Source organism: Mixophyes fleayi, chromosome 2, assembly GCF_038048845.1.
Source record: "Mixophyes fleayi isolate aMixFle1 chromosome 2, aMixFle1.hap1, whole genome shotgun sequence".
Classification (NCBI taxonomy): Eukaryota; Metazoa; Chordata; class Amphibia; order Anura; family Limnodynastidae; genus Mixophyes; species Mixophyes fleayi.
In genome coordinates, this window is record NC_134403.1 from 487,985 (window position 1) to 501,265 (window position 13,281).

Consider the following 13,281-nt stretch of genomic DNA (forward strand, 5'->3'; position numbering starts at 1 on the left):
TAGCTGTTACTGGGTCAACCTAGAGCTGCACATGCAATAAACTTCTTCAAATATCTCTTACAGGATGTTCCGCCATCTTTTACAGGATTTGGAAGAAGTCTTTCTGTCCTGTAAGAGCCTATTGATTGTCTGTTCTGTTGCTCCCTTTTACCTGAATAACTTCCGTTCAATCTCAGCCATCAAAACCAGCCTCTTTGGATCTGGATTAAGAACTGTGCCTTGGTGTAGTAAATCTGACCGAATAGGCAGAGGGGCCAAGGATGTTCTCTGAGCATTTCCCAGAAACCACACACAGCAAAGCCAGAATGGAAGAATTACTTCTGCCTTTCCTTTTCGGATCTTTCATAGTGTGCGAGTGATAAGTGCAAACGGAGGGAAGACTTATCCTAGATAGAATGTCCATGGATCCGTCAAAGCATCTATCATGTTCTGTTGTCTGAGAATATTCTGAGATAGTTCTCTCCTAGGTGAATATAGAAGTGTTGAACTGCTTTCAACAATGCTTTCATTTTCAGACATTTACGTGAAGAATTGTCTTGTTTTGTGGTCAGTTGCCTCAGGCTGCTTGTCCCTGAAGGTGAGCTCTCATGCTTGTAGAACTGGCATCTGTTGTGAGTATTAGCAACTCTGGCTCCAAAAGTGACACACTTTTTGTCTTTAACTTTGTACCTAGCCTCCTCCTTAGGGACTGTCTGGTGGCCTTTGACAGAGAGATGGAATGATTCAGAGAGGTCTTTCTGTGATACCATCTTCTAAGTTCCAACTGGACCTTTTGCATGTGCCATCTTTCTACACCATAACTTTCATGGCTGCATCTTTCCTGTGTCAATGAATTTGTCCTGTATGCTATCTGGACCCTTGATTTAGAAAAAAAATGAAATTCTTGAAAATGTTGCCAGCCCGATGGACAGGCAGTTGAAGCAGAGTATTGGGCCAGGACCCAAAGACCTGAGGACTTTCCTATTATTTAACTGCAGCCTAATCTTAAAATAAAAGGCTTCCTGGAGGTCTAGGAGAAGGTCTGCTTTGTCGTTGACTATAAGGATATAATTCAGACTCCATATAAAAATGCCTGGTACCAATAAACTTGTTTAGTGTCTTCAACTTCAGACTTGTGCAAAAAAAATCCCTGATGATTCTTTGAGAAGAAGAATCTGCGATATATGCCTATACCTCCTTCACTTATAGCAGCAAGTGAAATTGGATGAGGCTTATTGATGATTGCATACTGTTTCCTGCAGTAGAAGTGCAGCACCCCTGGGCACTGCATTTCAGCATTATTTAAGCTTTTGTGCTCCTACTATTTTGAGCATGGTATCTGTGAGGGAGCGGGCCATCTCTCTGCACCCCCTACTGATGTTAATGAAGTTGATCCTGAAAATAACATTGTGGAGTCTTCTGATTTGACTTTATTTCTGTAGGCCCCCAAGGGCCGTTTGCATGTAGCAAGCATATTTTGTCTGTCTTATTGTCTCCCTGGGTTACATCTTCTCACATCTCTGAAGTACTGATGAGCCATATTTTTTTGTTTATTGAAGGTTTGCTGTCAAAGGGCCCAACCAGAGCGCTCCCCTAGTCACCGCTGCCGAGGCCATTATCATTGCTGAAAAAGCAATGGTCATTACTGCATAATCACAATGCTTTCCAACATCTGACTCTTTAAATGCTTCTTCCCATAACCTGCACTGTTGCACTTCAGCCATAGCTACACCAGATTTCACGTAGTTCTATATAATATATGAAGTATTTCTGGATGACATACTAGCCCCAGGTGCATCCATGTTTGGGACTATGCTCCACATCTGAGCCAACTTATCCCTGAATGGATACATGCATTGCAACCTCTTCAGAAATACCTGTCCTCCTGAACCTAATCTGATTCTGATGTGCAGAGAAAAACTCCACTTTCTGTCTTGAATAAAGGAATCTATGATACTATGGAAACCTGCTCCACACCAATAGATATGTAAATGTAAAGCAAAATGTCCATATTGTATAAATTAAACACCATAATGTCTCCGGATCCATCACTGGGTGATTATTCAAATCAACTGAGAAATCACATTCTGATTGAAAACATGTCTTCCAATTTGTGTTTGTCTGGGACCCTGCGTCATTTAACTATTGAAAGGTTCATGGATCAAACAAATGTTTCCTTATACTGCTCAAGAGGCCGAGTCTTGGGCTGATAATTGCATGTTGTGCCAAATACTCTATCTGCTCCATTCATGAAAGGCGCCCCAAGGTATCCTTCTTCTAAGTGCTACTAATATGGACTTTCAGGTGGAAGGATGTTCCTGCTCTTGAAGCACATAAACTCCTCAATTCATATGTACCAAGGTCATCAGGAGATTTGCATTATTAGAAAATTATTTGTTAACAATAAGCACAGCAACTATAAGAACTTTTAGTACAATTAGCAACATAACTAGTTGTGAGCACTAATACATTGTTTAATATTTATTTCTAGAATGCTTTCTGCATCCTGGTATATATAAACTAAACGGTATGTGTTTAAATAAAATAAAACCTGTTCCTACCGTTCCCTGGTGGTCCAGTGGGGATCTGGGGCTCCTTCGGTCCCTGTCCATGGGACCGGAGCGATGTGCTGCCGGTGGGTCCTCCAGGAGCAGCCCCTGGATGAAGGGGAATCATGGGCTCACTAAGAGTTAACCACACCGGCAGCTGCAGCTCTGTGGCTGCCAGGGGAGACGCAGGACATGCAATGTTAAAGGTGTTAAACCTCTCCATGCTGTGTTACGTGCAGACTGTATAAATCAGCCTGGATAAAGGGGCAGGAGGCCGGTTATGTCTATAAAGTGTATAAGTCAAAAACATTAAACTCCCAATCTGGGTTGGACAATCTGTTTACTTCTGTTCCTGCATATTATCTGTGCAGACTACTAATGTAGTTCAGCATATATTGGCTTATTCCTCAGATCGATGATATATCATCAAAAGAATTGTCTGTTGGAATTACCAATATGTTGAGCAGATCTGTTAAGAATGGTTTATGTCCATTTCTGTTTTTTTGCTTTTCAGTTTATTTTTTTTATCTCTGCAACATAGTTTTTAAGTGTGCATAATACAACGATGAGATTGGATGATTTACTTACGGTACTAACTGGATTGTCTTGCAGTGTATGGCCTCAGTATGTGAAAGATAGAATCCGATCCACTTACATGTACTTTGCTGGTAGCATCGGCCTCACAGCTCTGTCTGCTGTTGCTGTTAGTAGAACCCCCGCTCTCATGAGCCTGATGATGAGAGGATCTTGGTTGGTGAGTCCTCATTTTACTATAATCACCTTTTCCTATATGGCTCTGTCATACCAGCTGTGCTGGGTGTTGCTGAGCATAAAGTAGACATTTTACAAAATGTTTTTCTCCTAATGAGTTTTGTGAGTCTACTTATGTTAATAGGTTAGATGTTTTAAACTGTTTCTTATAGGAGCAAATAACACTTATCAACATGTTATGAATGTGAGTAATTTACTGCTTGCTGCCCACCAGGTACTGTGACTGACCGTTCTCTGTGAGCTGTTTGCCATAGATCACTGGTGCACTCTCATATTGATCGCTCCTGTTACTGCTGTGCTCAGATTTCAGCAGTCCCGTATGCTTAAAATGTGGGTGCAGTTTTGTTTGATTGAGCTGGGAACAATTCATTTATTATACTAAAAAAAAAAATGATTGAAAAAAACCACTGCATTCAGATCTCCCCTCTAGAAAACACCTCGTCAATAAAATATGGTTTCTGGCATCAATGGAAAAAATGTTGTCTTACCTAAACATTAATCCCACAAATTCTCCCAAATCTGGTGTGATCGGTTTATATGTAATAGCCCCTCCAGGTCACACCACACCAGCACTCACCCTCAGGATACTTCACCCATCCTCCTATAACGTGTCACATTTGATGTTATATGTGGATTTTGTTTTCCTCAAATAGAGGAACGCTGGCTGAAGGGAGCCCCATGTCTTCTCTTAGTCCACCCCCATCTATTCCTTATTACATTACAGAAAATGGACCTCACACTCCGATATATCACTCACTGGTTTTGTCATTTATTTGCTTTTGTTCCCTTTTTTTTTTTTTTGTACTTTCTTCTGTGTAAAGGCCGGGGCTGTCACCTGTTTTGGCCTGCTTTGGCTTTCTACATTGTATGTATACGCTGTGTTGGTACTTCATAAATAAAGATATTAAAAAAACAACCAAAAAACCTCTGCATAAAAAAAATTGTAGCCAGAATGACAGCAATTTGTGTTTGTATTTTGTTTCAGGCCATTGGAGCGACCTTTGCAGCAATGATTGGAGCTGGTTTGCTGGTCAGATCAATTTCATATGACCAAAGTCCTGGAGCCAAGCATTTGGCTTGGATGTTGCATGCAGGTATGTTGGGAGAGTGGCCTGCTGTCATGATTGATTACATGTCACAGGCCACAAATAAAACTGGTTTGTATGACTCTTCAACTGAAGTGAAATGTATGTTGCAACTAGTGTGTGTATATATATAGGGCTGGTGTGTATATATAGGGCTGGTGTGTATGTATAGGGCTGGTGTGTATGTATAGGGCTGGTGTGTATGTATAGGGCTGGTGTGTATGTATAGGGCTGGTGTGTATGTATAGGGCTGGTGTGTATATATATAGGGCTGGTGTGTATGTATAGGGCTGGTGTGTATGTATAGGGCTGGTGTGTATGTATAGGGCTGGTGTGTATATATAGGGCTGGTGTGTATATATAGGGCTGGTGTGTATATATAGGGCTGGTGTGTGTATGTATAGGGCTGGTGTGTATGTTTAGGGCTGGTGTGTATGTATAGGGCTGGTGTGTATATATATAGGGCTGGTGTGTGTATGTATAGGGCTGGTGTGTATGTTTAGGGCTGGTGTGTATGTATAGGGCTGGTGTGTGTGTGTGTGTGTATGTATAGGGCTGGTGTGTGTGTGTATGTATAAGGCTGGTGTGTGTGTGTGTGTGTATGTATATATAGGGCTGGTGTGTATGTATAGGGCTGGTGTGTATGTATAGGGCTGGTGTGTATGTATAGGGCTGGTGTGTGTGTGTGTGTGTGTGTGTGTGTGTGTGTGTGTATGTATAGGGCTGGTGTGTGTGTGTGTGTGTGTATAGGGCTGGTGTGTGTATGTATAGGGCTGGTGTGTATGTGTGTGTGTGTGTGTATGTATAGGGCTGGTGTGTATGTATAGGGCTGGTGTGTGTGTGTATGTATAGGGCTGGTGTGTGTGTGTATGTATAGGGCTGGTGTGTGTGTGTGTATGTATAGGGCTGGTGTGTATGTATAGGGCTGGTGTGTGTGTGTGTGTGTGTGTATGTATAGGGCTGGTGTGTGTGTGTGTATAGGGCTGGTGTGTGTATGTATGTGTGTGTGTGTGTGTGTGTGTGTGTGTGTGTGTGTGTATGTATAGGGCTGGTGTGTATGTATAGGGCTGGTGTGTATGTATAGGGCTGGTGTGTATGTATAGGGCTGGTGTGTGTGTGTATGTATAGGGCTGGTGTGTGTGTGTATGTATAGGGCTGGTGTGTGTGTGTGTGTGTGTGTATGTATAGGGCTGGTGTGTGTGTGTATGTATAGGGCTGGTGTGTGTGTGTGTGTGTGTGTATAGGGCTGGTGTGTGTGTGTGTGTGTGTATGTATAGGGCTGGTGTGTATGTATAGGACTGGTGTGTGTGTGTGTGTGTGTGTATATGTATAGGGCTGGTGTGTATGTATAGGGCTGGTGTGTGTGTGTGTGTGTGTGTATGTATAGGGCTGGTGTGTGTGTGTGTGTGTGTATGTATAGGGCTGGTGTGTATGTATAGGGCTGGTGTGTATGTATAGGGCTGGTGTGTGTGTGTATGTATAGGGCTGGTGTGTGTATGTATAGGGCTGGCGTGTGTGTGTGTGTATGTATAGGGCTGGTGTGTGTATGTATAGGGCTGGTGTGTGTATGTATAGGGCTGGTGTGTGTGTATAGGGCTGGTGTGTGTATGTATAGGGCTGGTGTGTGTGTGTGTGTGTGTATGTATAGGGCTGGTGTGTGTATGTATAGGGCTGGTGTGTGTGTGTGTGTGTGTGTGTGTGTGTGTGTATGTATAGGGCTGGTGTGTATGTATAGGGCTGGTGTGTATGTATAGGGCTGGTGTGTGTGTGTATGTATAGGGCTGGTGTGTATGTATAGGGCTGGTGTGTGTGTGTATGTATAGGGCTGGTGTGTATGTATAGGGCTGGTGTGTGTATATATAGGGCTGGTGTGTATGTATAGGGCTGGTGTGTGTGTGTGTATGTATAGGGCTGGTGTGTGTGTGTGTGTGTGTATGTATAGGGCTGGTGTGTGTGTGTGTGTGTATGTATAGGGCTGGTGTGTATATATAGGGCTGGTGTGTATATATAGGGCTGGTGTGTATATATAGGGCTGGTGTGTATGTATAGGGCTGGTGTGTATGTATAGGGCTGGTGTGTATGTATAGGGCTGGTGTGTGTGTGTGTATGTATAGGGCTGGTGTGTGTGTGTGTATGTATAGGGCTGGTGTGTGTGTGTATGTATAGGGCTGGTGTGTGTGTGTATGTATAGGGCTGGTGTGTGTGTGTGTATGTATAGGGCTGGTGTGTATGTATAGGGCTGGTGTGTGTATGTGTGTGTGTATGTATAGGGCTGGTGTGTGTGTGTGTGTGTGTGTATGTATAGGGCTGGTGTGTGTGTGTGTATATGTATAGGGCTGGTGTGTGTGTGTGTGTGTGTGTGTGTGTGTGTATATGTATAGGGCTGGTGTGTGTGTGTGTGTGTGTGTGTGTGTGTGTGTGTGTGTATATGTATAGGGCTGGTGTGTGTGTGTGTGTGTGTATGTATGTATAGGGCTGGTGTGTATGTATAGGGCTGGTGTGTGTGTGTGTATAGGGCTGGTGTGTATATATAGGGCTGGTGTGTATGTATAGGGCTGGTGTGTGTGTGTGTGTGTGTGTGTATGTATAGGGCTGGTGTGTATGTATAGGGCTGGTGTGTATGTATAGGGCTGGTGTGTATGTATAGGGCTGGTGTGTGTGTGTGTGTATGTATAGGGCTGGTGTGTGTGTATGTGTGTGTGTGTATGTATAGGGCTGGTGTGTATGTATAGGGCTGGTGCGTGTATGTATAGGGCTGGTGTGTATGTATAGGGCTTGTGTGTGTGTGTATATATAGGGCTGGTGTGTGTGTGTATATATAGGGCTGGTGTGTGTATATATAGGGCTGGTGTGTGTATATATAGGGCTGGTGTGTGTATATATAGGGCTGGTGTGTGTGTATGTATAGGGCTAGTGTGTATGTATAGGGCTGGGGTGTATGTATAGGGCTGGTGTGTGTATATATAGGGCTGGTGTGTATATATAGGGCTGGTGTGTGTATATATAGGGCTGGTGTGTGTATGTATAGGGCTGGTGTGTGTATGTATAGGGCTGGTGTGTATGTATAGGGCTGGTGTGTATGTATAGGGCTGGTGTGTATGTATAGGGCTGGTGTGTGTATGTATAGGGCTAGTGTGTATGTATAGGGCTGGGGTGTATGTATAGGGCTAGTGTGTATATATAGGGCTGGTGTGTGTATGTATAGGGCTGGTGTGTGTATGTATAGGGCTAGTGTGTATGTATAGGGCTGGGGTGTATGTATAGGGCTAGTGTGTATATATAGGGCTGGTGTGTGTATATATAGGGCTGGTGTGTGTATGTATAGGGCTGGTGTGTGTATGTATAGGGCTAGTGTGTATGTATAGGGCTGGTGTGTGTATATATAGGGCTGGTGTGTGTATGTATAGGGCTGGTGTGTGTATGTATAGGGCTAGTGTGTATGTATAGGGCTGGGGTGTATGTATAGGGCTAGTGTGTATATATAGGGCTGGGGTGTATATATAGGGCTGGTGTGTGTATGTATAGGGCTAGTGTGTATATATAGGGCTGGTGTGTGTATATATAGGGCTGGTGTGTGTATGTATAGGGCTGGTGTGTGTATGTATAGGGCTGGTGTGTGTATGTATAGGGCTGGGGTGTATGTATAGGGCTAGTGTGTATATATAGGGCTAGTGGTGGTTAACACTTTTTGCCTTTTACCTTTTCGCATTTTTGCTCCTCCAGACCTATCCAGTCAATGTAACTGGGGAAGTCATAATCCTCTTACAATAACTTGGGGGTGTGCTATGATAACATATATGACATCATTGGAGACAGTAGCAGGACACCTAGAAACAGGACAGCAGCTAAGAATCACACGGCCCATCTAGGCTGCACATTTTTATTCTTGAGAACATCAGACGTTATTTGATTCTTGGCTTTAGTATAGCTTTTTTCTATTCCACTACTGTCATGGCTTTATCCTTTTCTATTGGAAGTCTATCCCACCTATATCCTATCGTTTTGATGAAGCATTTCTCACTCAAATTTCCCCTACCTGCTATCCTCCAGTTTTAGAGAATGTCCCCTCTTCCAATATTCCTTTTATAGCACTGCTCCTCTGTAGGATACTTTCTACTTGTACCGTGCTTGAACCCTTGATCTATTTGAAAGCTTCTATCAGGTCCCCCTTCTGCTCTAAGCTATACGTATTGTTTTTTTTGGAGGGGGGGGGGCAGGGGTTAATATTTACAGGTAAAATGTGTGACGTAAACCCCTTTCCCTCAGCTTGCTTATAACTTGCACAATGCTTGAACATAGGAAAAACATGAAACTATGTCTAGTATAGAAACCTTGTGATAGGTGCAATTAAACACTGAAATGCTTGTAGGTTAGTGACTCTATAATAAACATACATTCATGAAGAATTGGTAGCTTCAAAGCATCATTTTATTTGTTCTTTTTTTCATTATGCCTCTTTATTTTGCAGTTTGCTTATTGTATATATCTATCTTCAGGTGTGATGGGAGCTGTAATTGCCCCATTAACTTTTCTTGGGGGTCCTCTGCTTGTTAAAGCTGCCTGGTACACAGCTGGTATTGTAGGTGGTCTGTCAACTGTAGCCATGTGCGCACCAAGTGAGAAGTTTCTAAATATGGGAGCACCTCTAGGCGTTGGTCTAGGCCTTGTTTTAGCCTCTTCTATCGGTGAGTATCATTTTCATTTGTGGTTTATTTGTCCTAGTGTTTTCACAGCACACGTGCCCTGGTCCCGTTTCCATGGTCGGATATGGCCTGTAGTTACTTGTCACATATTCACCATGCGTATAAGAGTTTGAGTAGCACTGACTGAGGCTCCTGGAGAGTTTGGTCAAAGCTTAGATGTTACTTCTAGAGAGAGCTCATTTGGATTGTGCATGGCAATATTTGACTAAATATTAGAAAATGAATAACTAGGGCTTATACAATAACTGCAATTGCATTATGTTGTGAAACAAGGGGTTAATTTAGCGCCAACTAGCCTGCACCTTGTGTCTTGCATAAATAGGTAACCATAGGGCTAAAAATGACATGGTCTTAGTCCCTCTCTGGCAGCGGTGTTGTACCTTTGACATTTATGCTTAGTCCTTAAAGTATGTACCAGATATGCTAACTATTATTGTAACCAAATGTTTTATTTGAGTGTACTGCGTGCTGGAGCAAGGTGCTTTTACTTTCCATAAAGAGCTGCTGTACAACTACTGCACCACTGTTATCCATCATAAATATTTTCCTGCTCCAGAGAGCCATACTCTGTTGTACAACCACACCAAAAGCGAATCCCTAGGACAATGCCTGTCCCTAATTAACCAGAATTGACTCATTCCTGTACCAAGCAGACAACATGGAACCATCACAACAGGGGTCTGTCTAGCTAGATTTGAGTAAATTGCCAATTTTGAAAAGCCACAATCGGGGAGGGAAATATCAGTCACTCCCTGTCCGAAAAGGTAAACTGAGAAGAGGAAAGGCCGGTCCTGGAACTCTACAGGGGCATCTCTGCCTTTAAAGGACCTTTTCCAGAACAGCAGTGTGGCATTCCCTACCTAGTGATGGCTGAGTAAGACTGACGTAGACATTACGATCTCTGCTGACTGTCAGGAATTGACAGTCTGTCCCACGAAGAGCTGTCTGTGCAGATTCTGCTTGAAAGAGACTGGTGAGCAAATTTCATGATGTCTGTGCCAGACTGTACTGTTTATGGTTGTGGTTTATTCTTAAAAGTTCTTAATGCTGTTTGGTGAAACCCTTTTGTTAAATAAACCTACTTGTTAGATTTAATCTGCTATTTGCCTTTTCTGAACCTTGGATGGGGTACTTTGTATACAAGTTGGACACAATAGGGTTGCCTATCACTCAGCTGTGCTGCATTTGGCTATCTCTAAGTCTGGTATCCTCACAGATTATGTGGCTCAAGAATTGGTCTTTTGTGCGTCTGTCCTGTCTCGTCGTGCACTTTTGTACATTTTCACTCGTGGCATTGCTGTCTAGGTACACCAAAAAGACAACATTCCAAACTGGCCAATGAATTTTTGGGACATGCATGTGGATGATACGTCACTTCTTCCAGACTTTCTCTCCCAGGGTCTCTACTGCCCCAGAACTTTAAGTTGCTGGCTTTAATGGCATGTGTTTTAAGTCCCAAGGTTTTTCTCCCACTTATTTAGGCTGTTAGGGGCGTATTCAATTGTTAGCGGTAACGCTGATAAACGAGCGCTCAAAAAATCTTACCACTCGCGGAATTTCAGCTCGCAGCCCCCTGAGCGGCGAGCTGAAATTTCGCGAGTAAACTACCGTATTAACGCTTTTCGCGCGCAATATTACCGTATAAACGGTAATATTTTTTGAGCGCTCGTTTATCAGCGTTACCGCTAACAATTGAATACGCCCCATAGTGTGTTTGCTGTTTCAATGTGGCAAATCTAGTTTGCATAAACATCTTTGAGTTAATAACCTACACCAGTGGTTCCCAAACTTTTGCAGTTCGCGGCACCCTTAGAGTCTCCATAATTTTTTCAAGGCACCCCTCCAAAATAATTACTGAGCAGTCCTGTTTTAGAAGTAGTTGGGTCAAAAAATTGTAATAAGTATTTAGGTCAGGACAGAAATACTTATTTAGTTGTATGCAAAAATGCCCCTCTGCATCCAGTCCCTCTGCCCCCTCTGCATCCAGTCCCTCTGCCCCCTCTGCATCCAGTCCCTCTGCCCCCTCTGCATCCAGTCACTCTGCCCTCTCTCACGCTGCCCACTCTGCCCTCTCTCACGCTGCCCACTCTGCCCTCTCTCACGCTGCCCACTCTGCCCTCTCTCACGCTGCCCACTCTCACGCTGTCCCCCCTCCTCTGCCCCCTCTCACGCTGTCCCCCCCTCCTCTGCCCCCTCTCACGCTGTCCCCCCCTCCTCTGCCCTCTCTCAGGCTGCCCCCCCTCCTCTGCCCTCTCTCAGGCTGCCCCCCCTCCTCTGCCTTCTCTCAGGCTGCCCCCCCTCCTCTGCCTTCTCTCAGGCTGCCCCCCCTCCTCTGCCCTCTCTCAGGCTGCCCCCCCTCCTCTGCCCTCTCTCAGGCTGCCCCCTCTCAGGCTGCCCCCCTCCTCTGCCCCCTCTCAGGCTGCCCCCCTCCTCTGCCCCCTCTCAGGCTGCCCCCCTCCTCTGCCCCCTCTCAGGCTGCCCCCCTCCTCTGCCCCCTCTCAGGCTGCCCCCCTCCTCTACCCTCTCTCAGGCTGCCCCCCTCCTCTGCCCTCTCTCAGGCTGCCCCCCTCCTCTCTCTCTCTCAGGCTGCCCCCCTCCTCTACCCTCTCTCAGGCTGCCCCCCTCCTCTGCCCTCTCTCAGGCTGCCCCCCTCCTCTGCCCTCTCTCACGCTGTCCCCCTCCTCTGCCCTCTCTCACGCTGTCCCCCTCCTCTGCCCTCTCTCAGGCTGCCCCCCTCCTCTCTCTCTCTCAGGCTGCCCCCCTCCTCTACCCTCTCTCAGGCTGCCCCCCTCCTCTGCCCTCTCTCAGGCTGCCCCCCTCCTCTGCCCTCTCTCACGCTGTCCCCCTCCTTTGCCACGCTGTCCCCCTCCTCTGCCCTCTCTCACGCTCTCCCCCTCTGCTGTGCGCCAGCCATAGAAAAAACAAAAGAACACAAAAACTTACCAATCCGCGCGGCGCCGGGACCCAGCATCCTCCTCTCTCGCGCAGCTTGTCACTGAATGTCGATATTCAGTGAAGGCTGCGTGAGAGAGGAGGATGCTGGGTCCCGGCGCCGCGCGGATTGGTAAGTTTTTGTGTTCTTTTGTTTTTTCTATGGCTGGCCCGCGGCACCCCTGGGAGCCGTGGCGCACACTTTGGGAACCGCCGACCAACACACTGTAACATGACTCTGCTTTATTTACTGTCATGTGAAGACTGTTTTGTGATAAACTAAACACCTTGATTCACAAGATTTCGAGACTTCTGCGTTAAATCTAACTGCAGGATTAAAAGTTGAAGTATTTTCCTTCTTCCTCTTGCCAACAATGCAAAGATGTAAGGTTATAAGCCTGGGAGACAGTTTACCAGACAAGGAGGTACCACTGCATTTGAACAAAACATTTTGACATTCAGGCTCAAAGAGTGAAGATCAGATAAAAAAACAAAAAATCTTGCAATGACTATTGTCCGGCTTGAATCTGTGGGGGCAGCAGGCTCAGAGTATGCAGATAATTGGACTCACTCTATTCAGGATTAGTGGGTTCTGGACATTGTCAGAAGGAGTGCAAGATAGTTTCATCATGTTCCCAGGGGAAAACTACTTTGTCACATCCAGAACTTCCAGAACTACTTCAGCTCCTGCAGAATTGGAAGCTTGACATATCAGTCTTCAAACATTGTAGGAAGCTCAAGTGATCTCTTGTTCCTCCAGCCCAGATGGCACAGCTTTTATTCCAGACTCTTCCTAGTCAGAGTTAGGGTTAGGGTTTTCTGTACTGTTCTTGTGTTAAGGAGATTCAATAACTTTGTTCATGCAATACATTTGTGTATGGAGTCTGCAAATTCAATTTGCATTTAGATCTTCAGGATGCCTAAATCCCTGTTGTAGTTCATCATCTGAAATTCCTTATGTTCTGTATCCTAGGACAGCATTTTCAATTTGCTTGCTTTCCCTTTGGTCTAGACAACATCTCTTAGCACTTTCACCAAGGCACGTAACTACACTGGTGGCAGAATTACTGAAACAGTGATCACTCTCTGGCCCTGTCTGAATTACATCCTAGTGATCTGGAGCACATTGTTGGATCCAGGACCCCTCAAGTAAGGGCCTTTCTGCAGGGACACGGCTGGATTATAAACAAGGCGAATGGTCATCTTGTGCCATTATAGTCGATACCATTCAAAATCATCGGATTACAATATGAAGGGACTTCA

General features: G+C 45.0%; 1 protein-coding gene across 7 annotated transcripts in view; it reads left to right on the forward strand.

Moving 5' to 3' along the window:
- GHITM (growth hormone inducible transmembrane protein) overlaps positions 1-13,281 on the forward strand; it is a 44,187-nt gene that overhangs the window by 17,965 nt on the left and 12,941 nt on the right. For all 7 annotated transcript variants that reach the window (XM_075198303.1, XM_075198306.1, XM_075198307.1 and 4 more), the window contains 3 exons: positions 3,141-3,282; positions 4,285-4,393; positions 8,881-9,069. In XM_075198303.1, coding sequence (XP_075054404.1) covers positions 3,141-3,282; positions 4,285-4,393; positions 8,881-9,069 — 440 coding nt within the window. The remainder of the gene's footprint in view (positions 1-3,140; positions 3,283-4,284; positions 4,394-8,880; positions 9,070-13,281) is intronic.